General features: G+C 44.1%; 1 protein-coding gene across 2 annotated transcripts in view; it reads right to left on the bottom strand.

The window, feature by feature from the left end:
- The window catches only part of pappaa (pregnancy-associated plasma protein A, pappalysin 1a), a 122,154-nt gene that overhangs the window by 70,163 nt on the left and 28,294 nt on the right, over positions 1–23,697 (bottom strand). For both annotated transcript variants that reach the window (XM_071363921.1, XM_071363922.1), the window contains exons 7-9: positions 18,731–19,232; positions 2,188–2,316; positions 1,967–2,058 (exon numbers count right to left, since the gene is read on the bottom strand). In XM_071363921.1, coding sequence (XP_071220022.1) covers positions 1,967–2,058; positions 2,188–2,316; positions 18,731–19,232 — 723 coding nt within the window. The remainder of the gene's footprint in view (positions 1–1,966; positions 2,059–2,187; positions 2,317–18,730; positions 19,233–23,697) is intronic.

Here is a 23,697-nt window from a genome sequence, read left to right as displayed (position 1 = left end):
ACGTGACCTCAAAAGTAATGAATAATTAATGAGGTAGTAGTCTAGACAGCGCAGGTGAGCAAACGTTTTTGGTGGTTACAGCCCCTGTTCTACCATGATTCTATCCAACAAGGGAACCCAGTCAACTTCCCTGCTCAGCCTATATACATTTCCTTTATTCCCATAAGGCATCAGGAGTGTACAGTATCTTCTCCCTAGCCTGAGAACACGTGAGGCGGACGGACGGACGGACGGACGGACGGACGGACAGACAGACAGACAGACAGACAGACAGACAGACAGACAGACAGACAGACAGACAGACAGACAGACAGACAGACAGACAGACAGACAGACAGACAGACAGACAGACAGACAGACAGACAGACAGACAGACAGACAGACAGACAGACAGACAGACAGAAGGTCCTGTCATTATAGTGTCTGATTTCCACAGAAAAACTAGGAATATGTCAGGCAGTTACAAACATATCCCACTCACTCACTCACTCACTCACTCACTCACTCACTCACTCACTCACTCACTCACTCACTCACTCACTCACTCACTCACTCACTCACTCACTCACTCACTCACTCACTCACTCACTCACTCACTCACTCACTCACTCACTCACTCACTCACTCACTCACTCACTCACTCACTCACTCACTCACTCACTCACTCACTCACTCACACACACACACACACACACACACACACACACACACACACACACACACACACACACACACACACACACACACACACACACACACACACACACACACACACACACACACACACACACACACACACACACACAAATGTGCATGCACACACATACAGTACAGACACACACATCACTCGACAAGGCCAGATCAGCTATGACACAATGGTACTTTTTATTGTGTGCAAAAACAAGGGATGAAGAGAGAAAGAGTGAGTGAGTGACTCGGCGGAGGAGAGGAAATCATCCATCTATTAACCAAACAGCGACTGAGAGGACGCCAGAGAATCCAATCCACTATATGAATTTGTTTATTTATTCTCTCTTCAAACGACAACCGTTTCCAGACTCTCGGCGAGACGTCAACGTGATCATGATACACAATGGCATCTGCTCTTATGAGAAACACATCAAGCCCTTGGACAGAAGTCCCAGACACAGATGTGAAACTAGTGAACGCCTCTCCACTGTCACTCACAGAGCCAGGATGTGTGTCTAGCATGTTACTCACATCTCCCCACAACTCCTAAGCCTCTCAACCACACACACTGGAGAGTCCTCCTACTGATAAGAGACACATCTGCCACAACAGCTAGCCAATTAAAAGAGCATGGTGAGTTCAAGGGACCGATGAAATCATCAAATTGAAATGGACAGGTAAATAGGGCTGCAACGAAGGGTTCTGGAAGTGGATTCTCAATACTCAAAACCCGCAACGATATCAAATATTAGTGATAGCAATTTAACTGTGCAACGTACACTGAGATTGCAAAACAAATCGTATGTTGATGTTTTTACTGTCCGTTTCTGTTTCAAAGAGCACCAAAATCCACACTAACCATGAGCCTCGTAGACTGTATCGTCCAATTACAGAGCTTATACAAGTCACGTGATTTGTTAACGAACACATGATGTGTCATCACATGTCCCCCTATAGATCATGTGACTTGTAGCTGTTCTGTGATTGGGCGATACAGCAACTATCGAGTGCCATCATGTGTTCGCTAATGCCGCGGAAGAAGGGCACGGCCCAATGCAGCTCTATGTGGCTGTGTGGTCCCGCCCTCACAAAGATCTGAATGGGGATAGAAATGGTATCTGTCTGTGTCTCACCAATAAATCACCTTTTGGAGCATGCATACTGTATCAGTCGTGGACATTCATTTTTTTCTCTTCATAGAACCATTTACTGCATTGAAATACAATGGTAAAACTGTCTCTGTTTTGACATATTCATGGTTCTGAGGAGGACGTACCGACACAGTTGAAGAAGGGCTCCTTCTTACACTGGCTGGAGCAGCCGTCTCCATTCATGGAGTTCATATCATCACACTCCTCTCCCTGGGACCTGAGAGACAGACGAACAGACAGTCAGACAGGAGACTGTTAATGGTAGAGCACACACACACGCACGAACGCACGCCAACACACACACGTAAACGCATAGACACACACATACAGCACACCCACAAGTTACCTCTGGATGCGTCCGTCTCCGCAGTATGGTGCCCCAAGCTGATGGGTGAGGGGTGGAGACGGTTCACTTTCACTGCGGGCGGAGATGGTTTGGACCTGGTAGGTGTACACACTGCCTGGTACCACGTCCCTACACACACACACAGGGGAGTAATCTTTAGCTGGTACCACATCTGTACAAAGACAAACAGAGAACAGACCTTTAGCCCGCTGACCTAGAGTAGAGGTAGTGACCAAGACTCTTTGGGCAAAGAATTGTAACTTAAGATCTGTGCTCGTAACTCGATTTTCTATACACGTCCCATTGACAAAATGTTCGGCCCTAAATAAGAACAAATTCCAGTAACCTACAAGGAGAGGTCCATAAAAGCCCTGTAGGATCACAAGTCAGAGCAATGCGGTGGGCATGACTGTTACGGTAGGTTTCAATTGCAGTCCATTCAGGCAAATGGCCCAGTATTCACACACTCTCTCTCCCCACCTGAATTGTCTGTCCCTGCAGCCTGTATGAGGTTCCTGCCTTGTTCCTGCCTCTCTCCCTCATGCTCTGTTGTACTGTAAGTGATATCTATGGAGCCGCTCCAAACAGACTGACAGAGTGAGTTGACGTTCAAACAAAAGTTTAAGGGGTGCTGGTTGCTGTGACCGCAGCATGTGTGTGTGTGTGTCTGTTTATGTGTGGGTGTGTGTTTGTGTGTGTGTAGAGGTGAGGTGAGGGGACAGCCACGGGGCCGGCAGTGTGCTCAGCAGTACACCTCTCCTTCCGTCCCACTCCGAGGACACTGAGACACAAACAAACATCTGGCGATGGGCTCCAGTACTGCTTTCAAACGGTGTAACACAATATGGCTGACGCAGGCCAAAAACAAGATGGGAGTTAGAAAAACAAACAGCCCCATAGCTCCGCATCAGTGTGCTCTCTGCGTGCCGACCAGCAGGATAGCTCAACATTGTACAATTCAATGAATGAGCCAAGGGAATCAGTAGATATACTATATCTATATGTTGGCCATGGTTTTGTTTTCTGCTTGATTTAATGGTCAGTTATAATCACGAGAGTTGCTGGTTCCTGTTTGGATTTTCCAGGATATAGAAGAACAGGGAAGATATTATAAAATTACAGTGAATAGAACCAATAGGCATCACCATCACACACAGACGATCAAATCCTATTATTCCCACCTCTGAGCTCATATACACACACAGAGAGCCTCACACAAACACATTCGCATACACAAGCAGACATACTCACAAAAACACACGTGCATGCAATTAGGGTTGCAAAGCTACCGGTAGTTTACCAAGGTTACTGGAATCTTCAGAAAGTTTGGTAATTAACAGAAAATCTATGGCAATCTATTATAATTTTGGTCATTATACATAGACTTGAAATCCCTGGCCACTTTAATAAATGGAACACTAGTCAATGTAATGTTTACATGTCTTGCATTACTCATCTCATATGCATTTACTGTATTCTATACTATTCTACTGTATCTTAGTCTATGCCGCTCTGACAGCTCTGACATTGCTCGTCCTGATATGTATATATTCTCAATTCCATTTCTTACTTAGATTTGTGTAAATTGGGTATATGTTGGGAAATTGTTAGATTATACTTTTTAGATATTACTGTACTGTCGGAGCTAGAAAAACAAGCATTTTGCTACACACCCGCAATAACATCTGCACATGCATGTAAACACATGCATGTGACCAATACAATTTGATTTTGATTTGACACACACACAGAGAGACAGAGAGAGAGAGAGAGAGAGAGAGAGAGAGAGAGAGAGAGAGAGAGAGAGAGAGAGAGAGAGAGAGAGAGAGAGAGAGAGAGAGAGAGAGAGAGAGAGAGAGAGAGAGAGAGAGAGAGAGAGAGAGAGAGAGAGAGAATTTAGCCCTGTGTTACAGAGCCGCTACAGCGGCAGTGTCAACCATCGCACTTACACATTGGTTCACATGAGGCCAGGGCCTTCCCCTTCCTCTCTCTTTCCCCTTCTCTTCCAGCCGCCATCAGCAGATTTAGGAGGTGCCCGCCCTAATGGCCAGGGAAGTAGTAACATTTAATAAGTGGCAAAACAAATCATTCAAATGAACCCTTAACATGAATGGCTTGGGCTGCCTTTTTCTGCATCGATTTAGCTCTGTTCTGACCAGGCACACAGCTGTGAACGGGGCTTCTCACATCCATTAAAACACACGTTTGGAGTGAAGCACATGCACACACAGATTGAGGTTCATTGCAGGCACCGGTGCAGACACAGACACACACGTGCATGCACACACACACATCGAAAGAAAGTACAATGAAGACAGACACACTCAGACATACATGTGCATGCAGGCACGCACACACACCCATACACAGCTCAGCCCCGAGTCCACCAACCCAGCACACGGTCCGTGCCTTCAAAATGTGTCAAAATATTTACTTTTTTACCTTGGTGGTTTTGAGTATGAAATGTGCTCCATGCCTTCTCATCCCAAAGACCCCAGTCACTCTCCTGCTCCCTCACAGCAGGCAAGAGAGAACATGGGGTTCCATTTGGCAGATACAATGAAAACACACACACGCAAACACACACACACACACATAAAGGAAGGTACAAACCAGGCAGTTTCCATGTTCTCCAGTACAGAAGAGTCAGGAGGATATTGAGGATCTGGGCGGGGTTTTGATTGTATTATTAACAACAATCAAATGGGATGTTTGACCTGACCCACTGCTCTGTTTTACAGTGTTCCCCAGTTTTGGCACGCTCCGAGGCGACTTTCTCAAATATCCCTTAGTCTTAATTGAATTAGTCAAGCCTCTGGAAAAGAAAAGCTGTAGGAGACATGAGCCTGAAGGAAACACGAGTGAACAGAGGGAGTGACGCCCAGAGTGATGCCGCCAACAAGGACCTCGACTCGCTCTCTCCCCCTCCTCCTCGTCCGATTCTGTCACGAGAAGAACACCAAGGGCGGTAGGCCGAGCCAGGCCCAGTACGGGACAAGGGAGAGACACACACACACACTGAGATTTCTCGCCAGGCCTGACGGAGGGACGTGACCCGTGCGAGAGGAGGCAAGCGGCTGGAACGGCGTGAAGGATGGCTGGGAGGCAGAGAGAGAGAGAGAACGACAGAGCAAGAGAGAGGGAGAGAGAGAATGACAGAGCAAGAGAGAGGGAGAGAGAGAATGACAGAGCAAGAGAGAGGGAGAAAGGCAGAGGACTTCTTCTTGCTGCAAGGAGAGCTACGTCACAAACTTCTGATGATATTTAACTATGCGGCTTATACCAGAGCAAAAGTTCACATGAGGCTTCCTTCACGTCGTCTGCCAAGATCAACAACCACTCTCGGCCTCCCATCTCCAAACACTCCCCAGTCTTGGAGGGAAAAGAAAGAGAAGGAGGAGGGCGAGAAAAAACGTTGGGATGCAGTAGAGAATAGAAAAAAAAGGAGGGAAAAGGAAAAGAAAACAGATTTTTCAAATAGTGTCAAGAGAGGCTGTACAGATACGGGGGCCACCGGGGGCCACCAGGGACAATAACTGGCATGTGAAATATGCTCCGGCGTGGGTCTACATAAGAAAAGCACCTTTGTCAAGACACAGAGGGGAGAGAGGTTCAATGGGAAACTTTGACTTCACTAAGGCTTTCTGTCACTGATATCTTGACGGGGAGCAACTTAGGCATGTGTGTGTGTGCATATATATACAGCACTAGTCAGGTTTTCTTTATTTTTACTATTTTCTACAATGTAGAATAATAGTGAAGACATCACAACTTTGAAATAACACATATGGAATCATGTAGTTGCCAAAAAAGTGTTAAACGTTAAACGTTAAACGATTTTATATTTGAGATTCTTCAAAGTAGCCACCCTTTGCCTTTTTATTTACCTTTATTTGCCTTGATGACACCTTTGCACACTCTTGGCATTCTCTCAACCAACTTAACCTGGAATGCTTTTCCAACAGTCTTGAAGTAGTTCCCACATATGCTGAGCTGCTTTTCCTTCAATCTGCGTATCACTGCAGAATGCTGTGGTAGCCATGCTGGTTAAGTGTGCCTTGAATTCTAAATAAATCACAGACAGTGTCACCAGCAAAGCACCATCACACCTCCTCCTCCATGGTTCATATTGGGAACAACACATGCGGAGATCATCCGTTCACCTAGTCTGCATCTCACAAAGACATGGCGGTTGGAACCAAAAATCTCAAATTTGGACTCATCAGACAAAAGGACAGATTTACAACAGTCTAATAATGTCCATTGCTCGTGTTTCTTGGCCCAAACATGTCTCTTCTTCTTATTGGTGTCCTTTAGTAGTGGTTTCTTTGCAGCAATTTGACCATGAAGGCCTGAATCACCTCATCTCCTCTGAACAGTTGATGTTGAGATGTGTCTGTTACTTGAACTCTGTGAAGCATTTATTTGAGCTGCAATTTCTGAGGCTGGTAACTCTAATGAACTTATCCTCTGCAGCAGAGGTAACTCTGGCTCTTCCTTTCCTGTGGCGGTCCTCATAAGAGCCAGTTTCATCATAGCGCTTGATGGTTTTTGCGACTGCACTTGAAGAAACTTTCAAAGTTCTTGAACTGTTCCGTATTGACTTTCAAGTCTTAAAGTAATGATGGACTGTCGTTTCTCTTTGCTTATTTTAGCTGTTCTTGCCATAATATGGACTTGGTTTTTTACCAAATAGGGATGTCTTCTGTATACCACCCCTACTTTGTCACAACACAACTGATTGGCTCAAACGCATTAAGAAGAAAATAAATTCCATACATTAACTTTTAACAAGGCACACCTGTTAATTGAAATACATTCCAGGTGACTAAATCAAATCAAATTTTATTTGTCACATACACATGGTTAGCAGCTGTTAATGCGAGACTACCTTATTAAACTTGTTGAGAGAATGCCAAGAGTGTGCAAAGCTGTCATCAAGGCAAAGGGTGGCTACTTTGAAGAATCTCAAATATAACATATATTTTGATTTGTTTAACACTTTTTTGCTGACTACATGATTCCATATGTGTTATTTCATAGTTTTGATGTCTTCACCAGTATTCTACAATGTAGAAAATAGTAAAAATAAAGAAAAACCCTTGAATGAGTAGGTGTATCTAAACTTTTGACTGGTACTGTATATCTGTGTGCGTGTGACCCAGGCATGCTCGAAAGCAAAGTACATACACACACATTCAGGCGATAGATGTGGGGTTTATGGCCTTCAAAAAACATTTTGTGAGCTCTCTAAACCACCTTATGACATTGAGGGACCAATATGTCAGCAGATTGGGGGCTTAAATTTTGTTCAAAGGTAACCATAGCAATGTATGCATTTGTTTCTAAAAAAAACTATTGTGATGGCATTCATCAAATCATTTCAATAGAGCTGAACACAAATTGCTGTTGTGACACAACACAACTGATTATTTCAGCCTGTAGTCATCCACTGAGCTCCAGTGTACATAGACTTTGTGTTCTATGTGCATTCTTGGGACAATATAGGCCTAGCTCCTATTCTCTATGCCACTCCAAAGGCTTCAGCTCTAAGGTCAACAGGGTGTCGTGTGACAATATTTCATTGTTACGGCTTCCATTGAAGTCCGTCCATACGTTCTTCTCTAAGGCCCTTGTGAGAATAGATATCTTATCTCACCAAAGACGTAGAGTCTGGCACAATGCACAGTAATATGCCTTTCAAATGTGTTTTTGATAACACCGCCTGATTGCATGCGGAAGTGTGTGTGTGTGTGTGTGTGTGTGTGTGTGTGTGTGTGTGTGTGTGTGTGTGTGTGTGTGTGTGTGTGTGTGTGTGTGTGTGTGTGTGTGTGTGTGTGTGTGTGTGTGTGTGTGTGTGTGTGTGTGTGTGTGTGTGTGTGTGTGTGTGTGTGTGTGTGTGTGTGTGTGTGTGTGTGCGTTTCCGATCTGAAGCTGCTTGTTTTTCTTGGCGTAAAGATACCAGATGAGAGGCCAGATAAATCTAAGATGTTGAAGAAATGCTTAAATTAAACCTTTGAAGAACAATAAATAAAGCAGCATACCTTTTGTTAAGGTGACAGCTGCCATACATTTGAGGTTTCCTGCCTACTAAATATTATTGCGCTAGTTCTTATGAATGGAACAGAGTCCTGCCCCCCCCCCCCCCCCACCCACCCACCTGTATGCACGTTTTTGCCCTAGCACTACACAGCTGATGATGAGTTGGTTATTTGAATCAGCCGTGAAGTGCTAGGTCAAAAACCAGGACCGAGATTGGGGAAACCCTGAGCCTAACTCAATGTCCTGCAATTTACCCTACAATATAAAATTACTATAGGACAGCCTCAGAGTCACAAGGATTTGGTGGCAGTGCTACTTCTATCTCTTCTCTTGAATTAGAAGGTCCAAAATATTTTCTGCGATATTATAAGGAATAAGACATTAATAAGACTCCATTACCTTAATTAATTCAGCACAATAACAAGCTGCACAGCAGACACACAGTCAACCAACAGGTTGTCTCACATTGATGACACGTCTGAGAAGTTCCATCACTCCCATGGTTCAGATGACACGTCATTTAGCGAGGAGCTCCACTGGCCTAGCCTAGCGTTAATGACTCACTGTTGAGTGGGGCTCACATACTGCCAAATCAGACAGTGAAGAGTAAACCTAACATACGGACAGTGCCAAAGTAGGAATATCAGCAAAGACAGTATAAGTAATGCTAATAATAACAATGGAAACCATTGTTGTCAAACAAAAAGTGATAAGTAATTTTATTTTTAACTCCCCTATACATGTTCTTAGAGGCAGACCTAGGTCAGATACTTTTGAGGTTGCTGCTCAAGTATTTGAAAGTATTTGACATATGCTATATAATTCTATGTCCAGGGTTCCAGATTTTCTATTAAATATTACCTCAAATGAATTACAATATGAATTAAATAGATGTTAAAAAGCAGCTTTTCCCTGTGCCCCTGCTTGGCCTGTTAGGAAACAACAGAGTGGTTTGGGCATATACTGGTAAAAAAATAAAATAATAATTTGACAGCTCAGCCAATGAGACGTGCAAACACTTGGATATTCAAAATAGATCCCATGTGGAGGCACTGAGGCAGACTGATGGAGCCAGGCTGCACCAAATGAAATTGTATGGATGGATTGGATTCAGGATTTGGAAATGAACGATGGAACTAGGTCACTTTACTATAACAGCAATAAATGTAGGCTGATTATTTGTCTAGATAGCTAGTTACTACTGCTACATATATCAGTTAACAACAGCTAGCTAGGTTTCCTCTTGAAATAAAACGTTTCGTTACAAACCACAGGATTTAAAATAAAAGGGAATGGTGAGATGGTTGTTGTGTGGAGGATCTGCTTTGACTTGCTTTTTTATTGACTAGCCAGCTAGCTAATTTTAGCATGCTAGCTAACATTAGCATTCTAACTAACTTTAGCATACTAGCGTTAGCTAACTGCTTCTAAACAGCCAGCAGGCCAACTCTTACAAACCACATCATTTGAAATACCAGTTTATTAGGTACAACACCTCGTTCGCAAAAATGGATTGCTACATAAAGCAGGCAGACAGGCATCAAGGCATTCAGTTACTGTTCGATTGAACATTAGAATGGGCTAAACGAGTGACCTAAGGAACTTTGAGAGTGGTATGATCGTCGTGCCAGGCGCGCCGGATCCAGTATCTCAGGCGTGGTCGCCCTCCTGTGCTTTTCACGTATGACAGTGTCTAGGGTTTACCGAGAATGCTGCAACAACAAAAAAACATCCAGTCAGCGGCAGTCCTGTGGGTGAAAACAGCTCGTTGATGACAGCGGTCGAAGGAGAATGGCAAGAATTGTGCAAGCTAACAGGCTGGCCACGAACAGATAAATAACGGCGCAGTACAACAGTGGTGTGCAGAACGGCAGAAGAAACTGCTCCAGTGGGCACACGATCACCAACACTGGACAATTGAGGAGTGGGAAAATATCACCTGGTCCGACGAATCCCGGTTCATGTTGCATCATGCTTATGACAGAGTCAGGAGTCCATGCACCCATCCTGCCTGGTACAGGCTGGTGGTGGTGGTGTACTGGTGTGGGGAAAGTTTTCATGACACACGTTAGGTCCCTTGATACAGATTGCGCAACAAACGTTTCAGACACCTTGTAGAATCCATTCTCGGAAGAATTCATGCTGATCTGGTGGGAAAGAGAGGGCCGACTCTGTACTAGATGGGTGTACCTAAACTGTCCGGTAAGGGCCTCCCGAGTGGCGCAGCGGTCTAAGGCACTGTGTAGCAGTACTAGAGGTGTCACTACAGATCCGGGTTCGATCCTGTGTCGCAGCCGTCTTAGCCGGCCACAACTGGGAGACACATGAGGTGGCGCACAATTGGCCCAGCATCGTCTGCGTTAGGGGAGGGTTTGACCGGCCGGGATGTCCTTGTCCCATTTCGCTCTAGCGACTCCTTTGGTGGGCTGGGCACATGTACGCTGGCACGGTCGCCAGTTGGACGGTGTTTCCTCTGACACATTGTTGTGGCTGGTTTCCAGGTTAAACGAGCAGTGTGTCAAGAAGCAGTGCGGCTTGGCAGGGTTGTGTTTCGGAGGAGGCATGGCTCTCGACCTTCGCCTCTCCTGAGCCCGTACGGGAGTTGCAGCGATGGGACAAGGCTGTAACCACCAATTGGATATTACGAAATTGGGGAGAAAAAGGGATTAAAAATGTTTTAAAATAAACAACAACTGGCCAGTAAGTGTAGAAGTGACTGGCGAGATAGTTGTCACATAGGTTTTGTCCTTTTTTTAAACGCCAGCTGTGGTTTGCTTGCCTTGCGAGCTAACTTGCTTGTGTGCAGTAAACTCGTGTCTCCCCCAGTCTCGAGAAGGATCCTTATCCCACCGGAGAATTTGGCAAAAAAGGAAAAGGCTGCTGGACCAATCACATACAGGCCTGTCTCAGACAAAGATAATGATGTCATTATCCAAGCAAATTTCAAGCATTTTTGTTTGAGATGTGTTTTTTCCCCCTCCAAATGATGCTTTCAGCTTTGTTTTCAAATATGAGTACAACACACGTCAACAACATTATTTGGGTACAAGTTAACAGAAGATTAACTTTTAAAGGTGAGATTTTCACTGGACAGTTACGTCGTCTGGTTCGAGACCGCAGATACCTGTGGAACTCTACGGTGGGAACTCTACAGAGAACCTCTTTATCATAACAACCTGTGGAATCCTATGAGGAATCTGCACCCCCAGTACGGACCTTTGAACTTCAATGTAGTGCTTCACAGTAAAATTGGTCAGCGCCCATTGAGGCAGAGGGAGCAGAATTATAATAAACCCAGAATCACCTCCACGGCCTCCCACAGAGAAGCACAACCCCCTCCTGAACATTCCACCTTAACAAAACCCGAAAATACACTTTTTGGATCTTGCCCAATTTTATCCCAGGGAAATCAGGTCGGATTTCTGAAAAAGAGTTCTGAGGAGAGAGAGGCAGAGCAAGAGGTGAGACGTTCAGACATCCAGGGACCCGCTGCTGCCTCCTCCACTACCTCTGTCTGCCACTCACCAATATGGTTCATATTAGAGAGCTTATGCAAGGCTCAGTGCTAATGCGGCTCTTATGGAGAGAGAGCAGGCAAGGGATGTCAGATGGAGCGCAGGGCACAGTGGGACTTTGTTGGATTGGAGGGGGCAATGGAGATGGAGAGTGTGTTATGGGGAGAGGAGGAGGAAGAGAGGTGAAGAGGAAGGGGGAGAGAGGGAGGAGAGAAGAGGGTGTTGTATGTTTTCTTTGCAGTACACATTAGTATTGCAAAACACGAGGCTTCAAAACCATTCATAGTATTATACTCTAAAAAAAAAAAATTCTTGCACGTATCTGTGAACTCGAAGTCACAAACAAAACAAAAAACCTCCCCCAAAACAATCTGCACACGGAGGCGATCTAAAACAAGTAATGTTGGAGCACAAAGCTATTTCTCACAAATACCGAAGAAGTGTATTATACATCCCTTATCTGTTTTGCTGGCAAAAAGAAAACAATAACCTCCTAGTCAGGCAGTCAGAGCTGGGAAAACAACAGAGCTCTCTGAATAGATGTGAAGGGGCATGTCTTCTCAGGGCTAGAGCAACAGTGGACTTGACAGGAGAGGAGCAGGGCCATGGGGCCACAGGGGTAAGAGCATAGGAGAACATAGGGGGATATAGGAGGGAAGGAGAAGGGCAGAATGGGGGCAGGGTTCCCAGTGAAAAGGGGCCGTAGGGGGCAGCTGTCCTCTTCCTTCCGGGCTGGCGGGTCCCGTCACGTCAGAGCTGAGGTGGGCTTTGAAGCCCTGACAGGCCAGAGGAACCAGGTCAGGGAGAGGATTAGCCCATGGGCCAGGGGGGGTCTCAGAAGACTAGGGTCATCCCCCTAACCCTCCCCCCCTTTCTCAGACAACCCCTAAGGGACCTTTTGACATTTACAGAACGGGGTACATGGAGGAATTGGGGGGGAGGGTCATGCTTCTTTTTTTTTCAGTCCGTGGAAGCTTTTGTATTTGTTAATTTACAATCGATTAATTTCAATATTTCTCAGTGTTTTAGAATTAGTTGCTTATTATATCTTGATGTGTGCCTGATGTCGCCCATCATCAATTTGTACCATTGTGCGGTTTGCTGCAGGTGAGAACTCAGTCCGGATCAAACACGAGAAAATAACAAGAGCTGGGCAATATTAGACCTATTAGTTGTTTGACTACGACAAGCATTTGATGAAATGCACACAATATGATAATTTGATATCCCTGAAACATTTTGGGAGTAGCAGAGAATTAAAGCGGAATAACGGCATATTCCCGAAAAATTGTCTAAGTTCCTAAACCCCTCTGACTCATTGTTGGACTGTCTGTCAAAGTCTGCACTTCTCTCACTCAGGGAGCAAGAGCTACGTCACCAGGTTATGCAGCCCCCCAATCACTGCAGCGCTAGATCGAACTTCATGCAATAACGCATTCTGTCAAATCATCTTCCGTCTCTGTCTGTATCCTACATCTATTGTTGCATGGCGTGATCAGATCATTATGGTAAAACATATATACTAAAATGAGCGGAAAAGACTAGTGTGTTAACCCTAATTGTTCCAGTAAGTTGCTCTGCATAAGAGTGTATGCTAAGTGGCTAAAAAGCAAATGTAAATATAGTGTGCAACATAACAGCCACAGGATGACACATATGGATGACGTATAACTTTCCTACAGTAGCCAGCTGACAATGAACCTATCCTTGTAAAGTCATTTCTGTTGCAGATATAATTGATAGCTTAGGTACTGATGCATACATCTATCGAAATGCAATTTATGCTCACTGTTCAATTTTTCAATGGGGAAGATCAAATATGCTATTATTACATTCATAATTAGCCTACATTTACATTGTCAAATCGGTAGACTTTCATTAGAAATGATGCAGGGGATTTCATTTGCAAGCCAGGGACAAATTACTTTTCTCGAGCGAGCAAGAGAATGTGATAATGTAGGCTAATTTTATCAAATGGAAAAGTATTCTTATATGTTTCACCAAATAGCCTTGCATCAAATACCCTACTCCTTGAAAGTTGTGTAATGATTATATATAGCATATCGATAGAATGATGATAACTTTTTTTTAACATCCAGTCCCTAACTACCCCTGACCAGTCCAACCTTACACATCAAATCACATTTTATTTGTTACATGTTTTGTAAACAACAGGTGTAGACTAACAGTGAAATGATTACTTACGGGTCCTTCCCAACAATACAGAGATAAAATAAAATAAATAAATAATAGAAAAGTATAAACAAGTTATAATAAAATAATAAATACACAACGAGTAGCGATAACTTGGCTATATACAGTTGAAGTCGGAAGTTTACATACAACTTCGCAAAATACATTGAACTAAGTTTTTCACAATTTCTGACATTTAATCCTAGTAAAAAAATCCCTGTCTTAGGTCAGTTAGGATCACCACTTTATTTTAAGAATGTGAAATGTCAGAATAACAGCAGAGAGAATGATTTATTTCAGCTTTTATTTCTTTCATCACATTCCTAGTGGGTCAGAAGTTTACATACACTCAATTCATATTTGTTAGCATTGCCTTTAAATGGCCTATAAATAGCCTTCCACAAGCTTCCCACAATAAGTTGGGTGAATTTTGGCCCATTCCTCCTGACAGAGCTGGTGTAACTGAGTCAGGTTTGTAGGCCTCCTGGCTCGTACACGCTTTTCAGTTCTGCCCACAAATATTCTATGGGATTGAGGTCAAGGCTTTGTGATTTGTTGTGCTTAACTTCTCTAGGATAGGGGGCAGCATTTTCACGTTTGGATGAAAAGCATACCCAAACTCAACTGCCAGCTACTCATCCCCAGAAGATAAGATATGCATATTATTAGTAGATTTGGATAGAAAACACTCTGAAGTTTCTAAAACTGTTTGAATCATGTCTGTGAGTATAACAGAACTTATTTAGCAGGCGAAACCCAGAGGACAAACCATTCAGATTTTTTTTATTTTTAGGTCACTCTCTTTTCAATGGGATTTCATTGGGAATCCAGATTTCTAATTGACCTTCTTCCAGTTCCTACCGCTTCCACTGGATGTCAACAGTCTTTAGAAATTGGTTGAGGTTTTTTCCTTTGTGTAATGAAGAAGTACGACCATCTTGAACGAGGGTCACTTGAAGTGTACTGTTAGATAGAGGCGCGTGAACAGAAAGCTAGCTACAGTTTGTTTTAATCCGGTATTGAACACAGATCACAGATCATTTATTTGAATTTGGCGCTCTGCATTTTCTCTGGCTTTTGGCCAAGTGAGACAGTAGGGTCCCGCCTAAACTCGGATTTTTGGATATAAATATGAACTTTACCGAACAAAACATACATGTATTGTGTAACATGAAGTCCTATGAGTGTCATCTGATGAAGATCATCAAAGGTTAGTGATTAATGTTATCTCTATTTCTGCTTTTTGTTACTCCTCTCTTTGGGCGGAAAAATGGCTGTGTTTTTCTGTGACTTGGCTCTGACCTAACATAATCGTTTGGTGTGCTTTCGTCGTAAAGCCTATTTGAACTCTGACATGTTGGCTGGATTCACAACAAGTGTAGCTTTAATTTGGTATCTTTCATGTGTGATTTCATGAAAGTTTGATTTTTATAGTAATTTATTTGAATTTGGCGGTCTGCATTTTTGCTGGCTTTTGGCCAAGTGGGACGTTAGCGTCCCACATATCCCAGAGAAGTTAAGCCATTCTGCCACAACTTTGGAAGTATGCTTGGGGTCATTGTCCATTTGGAAGACCCATCTTGAGATGTTGCTTCAATATATCCACATAATTTTCCTACCTCATGATGCCATCTATTTTGTGAAGTTAACCAGTCCCTCCTGCAGCAAAGCACACCCACAACATGATGCTGCCACCCCCGTGCTTCACGGTTGGGATGGTGTTCTTTGGCTTGCAAGCCTCCCCCTTTTCCTCCAAACATAACAATGGTCATTATGGCCAACCAGTTCTATTTTTGTTTCATCAGACCAGAAGACACTTCTCCAAAAAGTATGATCTTTGTCCCCATGTGCAGTTGCAAACCGTAGTCTGGCTTTTTTATGGCGGTTTTGGAGCAGTGGTTTCTTCCTTTCTGAGCGGCCTTTCAGGTTATGTCGATATAGGACTCGTTTTACTGTGGATATAGATATTTTGTACCTGTTTCCTCCAGCGTCTTTACAAGGTCCTTTGCTGTTGTTCTGGGATTGATTTGCACTTTTCGCACCAACGTACAGTTGAAGTCGGAAGTTTACATACACTTAGGTTGGAGTCATTAAAACTCGTTTTTCAATCACTCCACAAATTTCTTGTTAACAAACTATAGTTTTGGCAAGTCGGTTAGGACATCTACTTTGTGCATGACACAAGTAATCCAACAATTGTTTGCAGACAGATAATTTCACTTATAATTCACTCCTTCACAATTCCAATGGGTCAGAAGTTTACATACACTAAGTTGACTGTGCCTTGAAACAGCTTGGAAAATTCCCAGAAAATTATGTAATGGCTTTAGAAGCTTCTGATAGGCTAATTGACATCATTTGAGTCAATTGGAGTTGTACCTGTGGATGTATTTCAAGGCCTACCTTCAAACTCAGTGTCTCTTTGCTTGACATCATGGGAAAATCAAAAGAAAACAGCCAAGACCTCAGAAAAAAATTGTAGACCTCCACAAGTCTGGTTCATTCTTGGGAGCAATTTCCAAACGCCTGAAGGTACCACGTTCTACTGTACAAACAATAGTACGCAAGTATAAACACATGGGACCACGCAGCCGTCATACACTCTTAAATGGAGCTCCTGGGGCTCCATGCAAGATCTCACCTCGTGGAGTTGCAATGATCATGAGAACGGTGAGGAATCAGCCCAGAACTACACGGGAGGTTCTTGTCAATGATCTCAAGGCAGCTGGGACCATAGTCACCAAGAAAACAATTGGTAACACTACGCCGTGAAGGACTGAAATCCTGCAGCGCCCGCAAGGTCCCCCTGCTCAAGAAAGCACATATACATGCCCGTCTGAAGTTTGCCAATGAACATCTGAATGCTTCAGAGTACAACTGGGTGATAGTGTTGTGGTCTGATGAGACCAAAATGGAGCTCTTTGGCATCAACTCAACTCTCCGTGTTTGGAGGAGGAGGAATGCAGCCTATGACCCCAAGAACACCATCCCCACCGTCAAACATGGAGGTGGAAACATTATGCTCTGGGGGTGTTTTTCTGCTAAGGGGACAGGACAACTTCACCGCATCAAAGGGATGATGGACGGGGCCATGTACCATCAAATCTTGGGTGAGAACCTCCTTCCCTCGTGGATGGGTATTCCAGCATGACAATGACCCAAAACACACGGCCAAGGCAACAAAGGAGTGGCTCAAGAAGAAGCACATTAAGGTCCTTGAGTGGCCTAGCCAGCCTTCAGACCTTAATCCCATAGAAAATCTGTGGAGGGAGCTGAAGGTTCGAGTTGCCAAACGTCAGCCTCGAAACCTTAATGACTTGGAGAAGATCTGCAAAGAGTAGTGGGACAAAATCCCTCCTGAGATGTGTGCAAACCTGGTGGCCAACTACAAGAAACGTCTGACCTCTGTGATTGCCAACAAGGGTTTTACCACCAAGTACTAAGTCATGTTTTGCAGAGGGGTCAAATATTTATTTCCCTCATTAAAATGCAAATCAATTTATAAAATTTTTGACGTGTGTTTTTCTGGATTTTTTTGTTGTTATTCTGTCTCTCACTGTTCAAATAAACCTACCATTAAAATTATAGACTGATCATTTCTTTGTCAGTGGGCAAACGTACAAAATCAGCAGGGGATCAAATACTTTTTCCCCTCACTGTAGGCCTAGAGGATATCCAAAACAACTAACAACTTTTTCTATTTGGCTGGCTACTCCATGTACTTATAGAAAACACTATGTGAGCTAGTGCATTAACACCCTCTTTATCTTGGATAGCAGGCATACTCACCCTATCGTGTCTTTTCACCCATTTTCCTTCTCATGTGAACCACGCTGACAGCATGAAAGCGAAATGGCACAACACATGGCAATGCCACAGAGAGTTCTACCTTTATCTAGTCACCACATTCCATGAAAGCAAAGCACAAAACTCCACTGTGCACAGATAATGCAATCAACAAGACATTTGTTTTCCCCAGTAACTCCATGGAACTTGGAAAAAAACTAATGTGGCTATCAATGAATGACCTTTGACTTGAGAAATGGATGCTGGGCAGTGGATTTGAAACCACCAGACTGGTGATGGCCCACTAATATGCCTGAGGGTCTTTCAAAAGAACACATTGAAACATCATGACACTCATATTTATAGGGGACATTTTCATGGAGGTTTCTTATTTGGGATTTTAAAAGTCATTTCTTCCGACCCCAAAACAAAATTAACTACGAAACATTTCTCAATTTGTCAAAATAGTCCAAAATATTTTATTATACCAGTGCAAAATATCACTCCGCCCAGGGCTGGGCTGGCCAGAGAGCGGGAGGTAGGCTTAGGCCCATTCTAGAGGGGAGATATACAGAGCCCACAGCCCAGATCCCTGGTGCTTGGCTGGGGTAGACAGAGGCTGGGCCAGGAAGACCACACCAGCTGCCCTTCTGGACACAGGCAGGCGGGCAGACAGGCAGGTAAGCAGGCTTGCAGGCCCAGGCTTTAATCAGCCTGCAGCGCTTTCCTCAGCATATTAACTTTGGCTCTGTTCACCCCCTGACCAAGAACAACTTAGTGCAAAAATAAGAGTGTCTTCCCCCGACACAGGGTCAATGAGGATCAGATTAATTGGCTGTGTGACGAGATAAAGCTTACTACGCAATATCTCACCTATTAAGCAGAGAACGCAGCAATCCTGAGGTATCATTAACCTACACCAGGCCTATACAGTACAACCCACACAGGCAACGCATTCAAAGTCACGTGTAACTGACAGTAAACAGCCAACCACCCTAGTCTCTCACCTGTCAGTGTATCGCCTGGCAGGGTCGTTCAACAGCACGCCATGGGGGGTATGGGAGAATGGCGGCTGACGCAGCAGTCGGTGGATGAGAGGCTTGCAGTGGCGGCACAGCGGGCAGTCGGGCTTAGACGCCAGTAGGGTGGCATCAATCTCCAGATGCTGCTCCATGGTGAAGAACTGCACGCCGTACACCTCCTCCTCCACGTCCAGCTTCAGCGTCAGCGGCGCATCACAGAACACGTTACTAGGACCCAACGAGAGGTTGTTTCCACTGACGGTCAGGAGCAGGATGTTGTGGATGGCGGGAAGGGCCATCTCCTCGGGGCTGAAGAAGGTGACCCACACGGTGAGGGAGTCGGGCACTAGTGGGTGGGGGAACTCCAGCTGGAGCATGCAACCCTGCAGGGGACACTCAGACAGCCCCACGACCCACTGCTCGATGCCGGCGTTGGGGCTCCAGGTGCGCACGCTGGGCTCACATGCCTGCTCAACGTCTGGAGGTCCTGGAGGTCAAAAGGACAGGGACCCAGCAGATCAGACATAACTTATAATAATACATGTATTTATTTGATATAGCACTTTTCATTTTCTTTATAAACAAAATAAACTATTCAACAAAACAAATGTAGGGATCTGGCAGTTATTGGGCGATGGTGTTTCACAGCTTTAGATGATAGGCAGTACAGAAAGGTAGTATCCTGCGAGGAGGGAGCATAGATGGTACAGCCAGGCAACTATAAAAGCAATACACACGCAACAGACACAACAAACACATATCAGACAAAAATAAATACACCAGAAAACAAAGGTTAAATCATTGCATTTGCAAACATGATGTGTGATTGTTTGAATTTGTTTGCAGGCAGGTAAGAGCTAGAGTATAGATGCGAGCATAGAGTGTGCTGTAGCTGAACCGCTAGTAGGGTGAAATGCTATGATGTGTATATGGGGATTATACAGAAGTGATGTGAATTGCTGTCCCGCCCACAAGTAAGTCTTCAAATCTAGAGGACATGTATTCATATCAAACATATGTTCTAAATCAATCCAAGGCAATGACAAACCATCTTAAATTCATATCGCACAAAGTAATTGATAAATTCAATCAATCAACAAGTTTTAGATTCATACAATCAACACTGAACATTTTACAAAGAACAATAGAGATTATATTTCTCTAAATTCAATTGAAAGATTTTGAAAATCAGGTTAAAAATCATGTTTTTACTATTTTGGTAGTTGTATGCAAGTAGTTTAGTATGCAAATAACATTTATAAAATGTATGTGTAATGGAAGGTTAATCAAAATGATCACTACTATGCATGGTTCTCCCTTTACCGCAACTCTTTCACTATGTTTCAGTAGTGACACATTTAGTGGGGTGGTAAGGAATTCAGGTAAATGTGTCAAATGTGCAATACAAACAAAGTGTGTAAGTAGTATATAGATGTAGTAGCTTAATTGTATCACTATTTTGTTGCAAACTTGTAGGGTATTTGAGTTTAAAAAATACTTATAATGGTTGTAATTTCCACTTTGAAATTTCAGACTTGATTTGCCCTAACACAAAATGTATCAACCCTTACAAAAATGTCCATGAATTATAATTCACATAATAATTCACATTTCCTGTTGCTGCAGGATTATCCTACATCTGAGGAGATTTATCCCCCGAAGAGATTGGGTGTGGGTGGATGCCCCCCGCCCCAAAAAACTAAAAGGATCCTACATATGTGTATTTATGCTGCAATAGTTTGTGTGTCGGGGGGCTAGGGTCAGTCTGTTATATATCTGGAGTATTTCTCCTGTCTCATCCAGTGTCCTGTGTGAATGTAAGTATGCTCCCTCTAATTCTCTCTCATTCTCTCTCTCAGATGACCTGAGCCCTAGGACTACCTGGCCTGACGACTCCTTGCTCTCCCCAGTCCACCGGGGCATGCAGCTGCTCCAATTTCAACTGTTCTAACTGCAGCTATGGAACCCTGACCTGTTCACTGGATGTGCTACCTTGTCCCGGACCTGCTGTTTTGGACTCTGAACTCTGAATGATCGGATATGAAAAGCCAACTGACATTTACTCCTGAGGTGCTGACCTGTTGCACCCTCTACAACCACTGTGATTATTATTATCTGACCCTGCTGGTCATCTATGAACATTTGAACATCTTGGCCATGTTCTGTTAAAATCTCCACCCGGCACAGCCAGAAGAGGACTGGCCACGCCTCAGAGCCTGGTTCCTCACTAGGTTTCTTCCTAGGTTCTGGCCTTTCTAGGGAGTTTTTCCTAGCCACCGTGCTTCTACATCTGCATTGCTTGCTGTTTGGGATTTTAGGCTGGGTTTCTGAACAGCACTTTGTGACATCGGCTGATGTAAAAAGGGCTTTATAAATACATTTGATTGATTGATTGATTGATTATTGTTTGTTGGAAGATGTGTGCTGAAAGTTGGGGAGAAAAAGGGCACAATTTATGTGAACAACGCATTTAGAACAGTGGTCTGACTGACTACACATGGATGAGGTCAGTGAAGTATCAGGGCTGAATGAGCTGTTGACTTTTCTCAGCAATGGACTATATGCGGCAGACAGCGGACTGAGTTCATTGCCAGTAAAGCAGGGGAGGCAGCAGACTAGCTGCAGACTGAGGTGTGTTCCTACTGAGAGGGGCCCTGCACAGGGTTCTCACTTTAGCATCGGTCATAACAACCCCAAACAGCGCTCCTCCAGCCATATTTGGAGTCCACAGATACCTTGTATTATCCAGAGTGACGTACACCAACATTCATCAAGTGCTTTGAGAAGCCAGCGCCGCAGACACTGTGTTCTCCCTGTTTTCCTTTTGTGCACTTCCAAACTGGCAACCAACAAAACCCATTTGCTAACCTCATTTCTGGGCACTGCACAGAATTCCAGTGTTTAATCAAGTGAGCACCGAATTCGGTTTCCAGGCCACATTATCTTAACACATGTATTATAAGTGTGTGTGGCCAGAATAGAGGTAACTTTGAAAAAAGGACAGAAAAGAAACTGAGGAACTGAGATGCACTTACAGTTTGTTTTCTCTCTCTCTCTCTCTCTCTCTCTCTCTCTCTCTCTCTCTCTCTCTCTCTCTCTCTCTCTCTCTCTCTCTCTCTCTCTCTCTCTCTCTCTCTCTCTCTCTCTCTCTCTCTCTCTCTCTCTCTCTCTCTCTCTCTCTCTCTCTCTCTCTCTCTCTCTCTCTCTCTCTCTCTCTCTCTCTCTCTCTCTCTCTCTCTCTCAGTTTTAGCCACTGACAATGTGTTGTAATGTCAGCTGTTATGGTGGGCTGTCCTCCTGCTTTGGAACTCCTACTACGGATGCCAGAGGTTAGAGATTTACGATGAGACAGGATGGACATGTATAAAGATTATATGAATCCTTGGCAAGACCCAAGTCTATTTTTCAACACTGTAGAATTACCAGTACAGTAATTTTAAGTATTACTTATTTTATCTTTCAAATCCAACTAAAACAGCACCTGCAATGACTTCTCATCTGAATTCTTCATTAAGGTTAAATCTACTCGCTGGTATATAAACAGCTCTGAAGCGTTTGACCTCGCCTTGCCTCCCAGGCTGCTGAAAGGCCCCAAGGGTGATCAGACAATCCAAACCTGGCCTTTGAATAAGAGGCCTTGCTTTCTCACTTGATTAGCTAATCCCACCGGGGTATTAGCCTGTCTAGGAGAGCTCTCGTTCTAGGAAAGGGGGAAAGAGACATTGGGCGGAATTCCAGCTTAATTGCAGTAGGGTTGAATGTGGAGCACTGTGTCTGTGTGCCAGGGCCCTTCGGCATTATGTGGGAATCAGACGGTGTAGAGTCGTGGAGCGCTGGGAAAAGGGGACTGGAATTGACTGGGATACGGATGGATAAACATAGAGGGATATGTCCGGGCACGCACTCTGCTTTCTAAGAAAGGGGCCTGCCTCTCCTTCGTGTGTCACACACTCGATAGCACACACACACACACACACACACACACACACACACACACACACACACAACAGACTGACTGACTTGCACTGAGGTAACCGTTGTCCTCCACTTTAATGGATGCAAACATCAATTCATGCCATGACCCCTAACTAGAGGGCATGAGAGTAACCACAATGGAAATATGTCTTGCTCACTTGTATTTTGTCCCTTGACAGCCATACGGTGTCAATTGATCAATTAATCAATCAAGCGATCCCGCATAGCAGTCAATCTTCAAGAACTTCCTCTAGTACAGTGTTGGGTTCCCGAGTGGCGCAGCGGTCTAAGGCACTGCATTGCAGTGCTAGAGGCATCACTACAGACCCTGGTTCGATCCCGGGCTGTATCACAACCGGCTACACACAATTGGCCCAGCGTCGTCCTTATTAGGCTTTGGCCGGTGTAGGCCATCATTGTAAATAAGAATTTGATCTTAACTGACTTCCCTAATTAAATAAAGGTTAAATACAACACAAAGAAATACATAGAAATAGTCTTGAAGGCCAAAATATGTCAGTCAGTAATTTATTCCATCTCTCTGCATATGATATCTGCAGTGTAAACAGTTGGCGTGGGTGACAGGGGTGAGGGATGGAGAACGTGGTGAGAAGGGAGAGTGATGGGGAAAGCAGAAGGTCTAAAGGAAAGGAGGTGACACTGACAGTCCAGCTCCTCTCTTCTCCCTCGCCTGGGGACTTTCCGCATATTTCCTTCAGCACACATCCACTGCTCCTCTCCTTCTATTCCAGATCAAACCTCGTTGGCCTCCACTCAACATCCCAATGTAAAAGAATAAATAAACTTGTCCTGGTGTGCGGATGCTTTTATATAGTGCAACTCTGGAAGGCCTTAAAGGGATACTTTGGTATTTGGCATGCTAGCAGATACCCATAGACGTCCAGTCGTTGCGCTAACACTAGTTAGTATTGGCTTGAGAAACTACTGTATCTATAACTTCCTTCATACTACACACA

This window comes from Salvelinus alpinus, chromosome 24 (genome assembly GCF_045679555.1).
Source record: "Salvelinus alpinus chromosome 24, SLU_Salpinus.1, whole genome shotgun sequence".
Taxonomy (NCBI): domain Eukaryota; kingdom Metazoa; phylum Chordata; class Actinopteri; order Salmoniformes; family Salmonidae; genus Salvelinus; species Salvelinus alpinus.
Note: the sequence above shows the minus strand (reverse complement) of the source record. Positions and strands in the feature narration are given on the sequence as shown.